The 7072-nt window shown below is 36.4% G+C and overlaps 1 protein-coding gene across 1 annotated transcript in view; it reads left to right on the forward strand.

Annotated features, from left to right (window-relative positions):
• The window catches only part of AHR (aryl hydrocarbon receptor), a 52574-nt gene extending 47607 nt beyond the window's left edge, over nucleotides 1–4967 (forward strand). Inside the window, exon 10 of the mRNA XM_026044819.1 lies at nucleotides 3242–4967. Coding sequence (XP_025900604.1) covers nucleotides 3242–3397 — 156 coding nt within the window. The 3' untranslated portion in view covers nucleotides 3398–4967. The remainder of the gene's footprint in view (nucleotides 1–3241) is intronic.
• Nucleotides 4968–7072: the final 2105 nt, after the last annotated feature.

A 7072-nucleotide genomic window follows, 5' to 3' on the forward strand; every position in this document is an offset into this window, starting at 1 on the left:
AATTGGCATTTAACCTACACAAGACAGAGGTGAGGAATGCAAGCAGAACATGCACAGTTTTTTTGGTATGTGTGATTGCAAATACAAACCAAATCCTTTTTTAAAACTGTTCTACTAGTGGAAAAAATAAGATTGCACAATTAGAAAAGTTCAACGTAGTGGGGTTTAGCAAGATGACTAGCTGCTGCCCAAGTGTCCAAGGACTGAAATAGCATGAAGTTACTTTGGCARAGTACGGTGAGGAAGCTTGCACACACTTGGCTGCCCTGTGCATGGCTGTGGTCAGTGCTATTAATCCTTCGTAGCCCTCGATAATAAGGCTGAAAAGCCTTTCTGGGGTTAGTGACCTTCATCCCTGTAACAGCACAGAGTTGTTCTTTGCACAAGGTCTGCACGGGTGCAGCTCATCCGTTTTGAACTACAAGCACCCAAGTTACTGCATTTTCTACTTTAAGTGAATGATTTAAGATTATTTTGTTAATCACTTTTGTTATGCTCACTTTGTTTCCTTTACTTGACTACTTTTTCTTCTCATCTGTCCGTAAAAGCCTTACYAACCAACACAGCATCTCTACATGCAGTTGTAGTAAATGAATAAATTGACTTTGCTCTTGCTAGAATGTTGTGCTGCAGTACCAATGTTGCCTTTAACTTGGTTGTCAGAAAACAATCCTCTCTTAAACCACTTGGAGGCACGTGCAGCCCCTTCTGCTCTGGTGTGCCCGTGCCGAATGCATCTGCAGAGTGTTGCAGGAGAAGCCTGATGCAGAACCCATCCTGGCTCTCATTTGCCTCAGAAGAGGCCTGCAGAATGCTTGTCCAAAGGCCCTTGAAGTAACAGCTCTATTCTTCATGAGAGAAGGAAGATTCTTCCACCTGGCCTTTCTCTGTGGGCATCATGGATAGCTGGTTGCTGTCTTCATGCCCTTGGAGCTCCAAAACCTATTTATGCAAAATGGGAGGAATGGGAAGAGTCACAGAATCACAGAAGGGTTGAGGTTCRTCTCGTCCAACCTCCCTGTTCAAGCAGGGACACCTAGAGCGCAGAGTGGCGTCCAGATGGGTTTGAAAGATCTCCAGAGAAGGAGACTCCACAGCCTCTCTGGGCAGCCTGTTCCAGGGCTCTGTGAGCCTCACAGGAAAGAATTTCTTCCTCACATGGAGGTGGAACTTCTGTGTTTCAACTTACACCTGTAAAGGCTATTCTACTCTTACACCCAAGAAGAGGCTACTTGTTCAGATAGCACTGCCTTTTGCCTCCCCTGCTGCTACATACTGCTTACATGATTTTAAAAGAAGTCACTTGTATCAGACTATACCCAGTTTAGAACTGTAGTAGCATCTGCCAACTAACATTTATATAGATTCAGGGCAAAGTAAGGCATCAGTGTAAACCTGTAGAAATAATATGTGTAAAAATCTTTTAATTTGAGACATGTTTACATTTTACTCAGAAATGGCAATGGTCCAAGGAAAGATAACCCTATGTTACTGTATGCTTTTAGYAGCAAGATTCTATTTAATCTTGTATCAGAGGAGTAGGAGAAATTTAAAATACATGAATCCAAAGAAATTAGTAAGTCAAAAATAAAGTTACTGCACTTAAGATTTTAATCTCATAAAGTACCTTCTGTGTCAAGGTGGTAAACAGAATTACATTTGTTTATTGTAAATTGAGAGAATTTATCATATCTTATGGTAATAAAATTATCAAGATTTGATTTTTATTAAAGATGTGACTAAGTAAACCCGCTATCACTACTCTGAGCCTCCATTCACACAGCCAGACCAAAGCAGAGCATTCCTTAGCATCCTGACATCCCAATGGYTTAGAGTCTGGTTAGAGTCTCACATCTGTAATGTGAGTCATAATTCCTGTCCTTTCATCGTCCTTCCAACCACAGTTGGTTTCCATGTGAAAAGGCAATCCCTTTCCAAAGGGATTGGAAAGCCACAAGGGCCCGTTGTGATTATCTGCCTTGCCCTTCTGCCTAACTTGTAACTCATCTCCCTCACCTAAACCCCTTCCTGTTGAACGTGGGCATCTGTGGTAGGACAACAGCCAAGACTGGTTAAATGTATTTTCAGAGGTGGAAGGGCCTTTGGTAAATCAATTGCTTTTTTAGGATCAGTATTCCTTTGATAAACAGGAGAAAACACCTGCCAGTTACTAGAGTCTATGCAGAGGAGTTTGTTATAAATGTTAATGAGTGTGCTTTTCTTATTAATGAAGAATGCTAAAATAATTAATTCTGAGGAGGAGTTGCCATAAGTTACCCTAGCTTGTGTTATCCTATCTGTCTTTAAAAACACAGGATATTTTTAGATTAAAAGCCTGTAATTCACACAGCTATAGTCTAGTTATTAAAAATTTGGAAGAAAAATAACTGTAATCAGTTACAATYAGATTTCAAAGACCTGGCTAGCAGGGGAAAAGAGAGTTTCCAACAGCCAACATAGTTTGGCAGAGAGATGCATGAATGAATATGTGATATATGTTTTAAGGAAGAATCTCTAATGAATGAGGGAATACTGCTGATAAGAGCTACTCCCAAAGAGAGGATGGAGATGTTTAAAATATTTTGTTTTTTTCTTTGCATGACTGAGCAAAGTATTTTGTAGATAATGAAAACTTTCCATAGCATGACAGGCAGCATTACATTAGTTGATTAAAATAATCCTACGAACAATTATGCCAAGACTGATGAAAGCCATTTGTTGCTCTTACTTGGCTTTGTCAATATGAAGACTATTTGTCAAAAAAGCCCACCCTAAGACCGCTCTGATATTGTTCAGTCCCTTTAGTGTGCAAAGAGGGCTGAACGTGCCATTGTGGACAAACTGTGAAGTCTGGATCCCATTGCAGACAGTGAAGTATGCGAATAGGTGGCTTTCAAAATGTAACAGCTGGAAGAGGAAATTAGAAGTACTCAGGCTGTACTTTCTGCAAATGCAAACTGTATTATGTTTTGGATTCTGACTACATGTTTCTTTCGTTAGCTGTAAGTAGAATTACCACCGACTTAAACAAGGGTAGGTTTCAGTGGTGACTCAGACATCACTTTAAATCAATTAACTTTGTAACATTCATCATCAAAAAAACAGCTTTAAAGCAGCTTTAAAGCTGTTCATTATGTTTGAAGATGATCTCATCCAATCTGTGCATTTAAGAGGATTTTTGAAAACTTTTAAGTTAATCAGTTGCCCATGCTAACCTTTTATATTGTCTTTTCTCCTGCAGTTCCAGAACGGTTTCAATGGAGGAAATGTAAATGAAGCATATCCCTCTCAGCTAGATGTGATCAGTAACACACAGACTGCCACACATCTTCAGCCTCTTCATCATCCGACAGAACCCAGGTCCTTCACAGATTTGACATCTAGTGGATTTATGTAATTCAGATCCGGATTTGCATCCGTGATTTTGTCTGGGCATCGGGCTGCTCTGAGGAGAAGCTTGACAAGTCCACCTTTGAACACTGGGCTTTAATGGCTAAATTACCTATTGAGAAGTTGAGGTTGGTTGCACTATATATACTGGTAGGATATGTAATCCAAGACCTAATTTTTTAGGGTGACAGGTGGGAATGAAAACTTCTTGACTAAAAGTATGCATGTGCTGTTTTCCATCAGACTGTGTCATTGCAGTATGGATTGCATATGTATTACATACTATGTCATGCTACACAACATAAGATAAGGCAAATGGTTTTATTGTTTAGAAAAATAATTGGGCACTTTACAAATAGCATAAATGGCACAAGGAAGATGATTTCACACTTGGATTAATTATTTCCAGACTTAATTTAAAAAAAAATATTAAAAAGCTCTGAAATAATGAAAATCAAAAGCACTTAATTTTACTGTGTACTAAGCTCTTTAATCACTTATATTTAAATCCTTTTGTTTTAAGTCTCCATTTCTAGCACTTTAATAGAAGGCTTAACACAAGGATATGATATGCAACTTCAGGTTTTCTATGAAACAGATCCCTTGCATTCCTCCTTATATTGTCAACCTTAAGTGCCTCACAGTTTAGCCACCTTCATTCTGAAGGGAGCTTATTTTAGAAAACTCACCATTGATGTCATCTGTATTATGTGAACTTTTATCTAACATCTACAGTGCTACTGGTGGTATCTTTTCTTTTCCTGAAGATAATTTGTTAGAGTTCATCCTTATCTGTGGATTTGTTACACTATTATCTGGAGTTTTTAATGTTCTGAATTTAGTTCAGCTGAGGAGATTTCGTTTATTCTGTACTGCTTTTCTGCTTTCTTCAGGTAATACAGGGTATATTTAAAAAAAAAAAAAAAAAAAAAAGCAGATTTTGCTGAGGAGGAACAGTTCCTCAGGATTASTTTTAGGTTGTTAATGCTAAAAAACATGTGCCTTATCTTGTGTTAAAACACTCATAATGTTCTCTAGAAATAATACAAGGCTGCTCTATGCAAATACTTTCATTAAAATGGATATTGAAAAGGATTGCATTTTAAATAAGGGGAAAAGGAGTCTCAATGGCAAGTAGTATTGAGGTTTACTTTTGTACAAAAAAAAAATGACACTGAGTCACATCTTGATTGGCTGCAGTTTTTCATGGTCGTGGTAGGGAAAGAGTCCGTTCTTGTTAAATATTATCCCTAGCAAATTGCACTGCAAAGAACAGAGAAGCTATTCTTTTTATGTATGTGGATCCACTTTAAAGGCTTTGTGCAAAATATGATATTAAAAAGCGTAGTTCATTAGAGAAATTCTCTTTGTAATAAGAGGATTTTTGTAATTTTTATTTTCAGGAAAATCCCATCTGCAAAGCATCATTCTGTTTTGTTTGTTTTATCTGAGAGGATTGTTAGAATTGTAGACACCAATGTTTGGTGCAAAATAATAGTCTACATGAAAAATATAGAAATGTGTATATGTTCAAAATATTTCATACTCGTGTGTTGTATAGTACATATAAAATGTCTTTGTAAAATATTTTAAACCAGTTAATTCTAAAGTGTTACATCATTGTATGTTAAGAACAATTTTATTGCATTTGTTTATATATAATATAAAATGGCAATGTAGACAGTTTGTTTAAAACAGAGGAAAAAGTAAATCAGCTCCATTCAAGACTGTTGTTAATTTTTTTTGATATATGGACAATCACTTAAAATTGGATTCTTATTTGTAAAATGCTTTTGGTGAGAGAGAATGCATCTTCTTCCATTTAGTGTTATAATGCTAGGCCAAATTTCTAATTCTATTAAAACTTTCAGATGAATGATTTCAGCAGTTCTTCTAAGTGAAATTACCATATGTGAAAGGGACATTAAATTTTTTTTGGTACAAGACATCACTGAAAGATTGAATTAATATTATTTGAATTAATTGGTCATCCTAGCACATTCTAATTAAAGTCTGTTTTAAAGCACTCTCTGAAATATCTTCCATATCTAGTTAGTGTACCATGTATGAATTTTAACTTGAAATTTAGAAAAATGCTGTAAGACTGAAAGGTTCAAAGGGATAATGTATGCTTTACATCTCACAAACCAGTGTATACCCTTTTTATGAGTTTAGTTAAACCAAATACGTGTTGTTCTATCACTAAGTGCCAAGGATGCAGTACTGTAAAGGTGCTGCTCTACTTACTGTAAACAAGTTAGTTGTTTATATGCATAATATCAGCTTATTTTGTGCATTATCTTATCTGTACAACATTGACTGTATTAGTGCACTCTTGATCTGCACCAAATTGTACCTAAAGTGCACAGATGTTTCTAAATTGGATCTCTATTAGCCCTTCAGGTCTCTTATAAGTAAGATATAACCCAGTGTTAATCAGTATTACTGTCCATTTTTGTACAAGTTTCCATAGCTTGTTTTTTCTTTTCAGTTGTTTAATTTGCTATGCCTGCACATACCATGCGATACATCTGTTGTGTTAAGGTATGGTTTTGTAGTGCTCTTGCTGATCTTCAATAAAGTTTGTAAGACGTAATATATGGTAATAAAATAATCACTTGAATGTAGCTGAAATGTATGTTCTCTTACTGCATAAATGTTTGATTTCAGCAGTGTACAGAAATACATTATCATACAGTTGCTAATATCTTTCCAGAGCTCATCYAATAGTTTACAAACCTGCTGTTACTTACATTGCTGTAGACTTTGCACTTCTCTTTATTCTAGATGCAGATACAATGTATATAATTTAGAGTGTGAATGTGTATTCGTTCATGGACTGAGTATTTTCCTTTTATACTTGCATGGAAATGAGTTATTAATAAACATTGTAAATAGTAATCCACAAGTAGCAGTTGGATTCAGGAAACAACTTGCTCTCAAGAAACTTGAGTTTAGTGAGTCTGAAATTTGTTTTGGGTAATGAATTTCTTTGAATAACAATACTCTTCCTAAGAGAAAATAGATGTAATTTCATAAAATATTTGTTCTTGGAGGAACGTAGGAATTAGTATTTCTCCAGAGTACGTGCAAATATATGCTCAATGCTCATTTAAAAATAGGAGAGGAGACGTTGGAAAAGCCAAATACTAGGTAAGTGAACTCTTGATGTTCTACTTACTTGACAGTATRCATGTCTCAGGATTTCTTTCACCTATTCTTTCACCTATTTCARCCAATTAGTTATGAGAATTGGGTTCCCTGATACTGTTCCTTGATACCRCACATTTGATTCATCAGGGTTTTGAAAACTTCTCATAAATTATTTGTCTAAAAGTCTCCCTAAAGCTTCCTGCTGYGCTGCCTCTGGCATGCAGGGCAGCTACTGAAATTCATTTTCAAAGGCAGGCAGTTTTAACCAGAAGTACAGATGATACATGCTCATCTGGTCTACCTGCTAGGCTTCCCCAGGTGGGCTCGTTGTCTGTACCCACCTGTATATTGTCTGTTCCACTTCTCCTGTGCCTAACACATTTTACCAGAAAGCTTTTATATTCATTGCCTAGTGAAAATTAAGTTCCCATCTGAATAGTACTGATGCTGGAACAGATTTCTTCAGTCCTGCTGAAAAATATGCAGAGATAAGTATTGTCAGTTTTGAGATCTGTAGCTACGCATTGGT

This window comes from Nothoprocta perdicaria, unplaced genomic scaffold (assembly GCF_003342845.1).
Source record: "Nothoprocta perdicaria isolate Ctin4 unplaced genomic scaffold, notPer1 scaffold_106, whole genome shotgun sequence".
Lineage (NCBI taxonomy): Eukaryota > Metazoa > Chordata > Aves > Tinamiformes > Tinamidae > Nothoprocta > Nothoprocta perdicaria.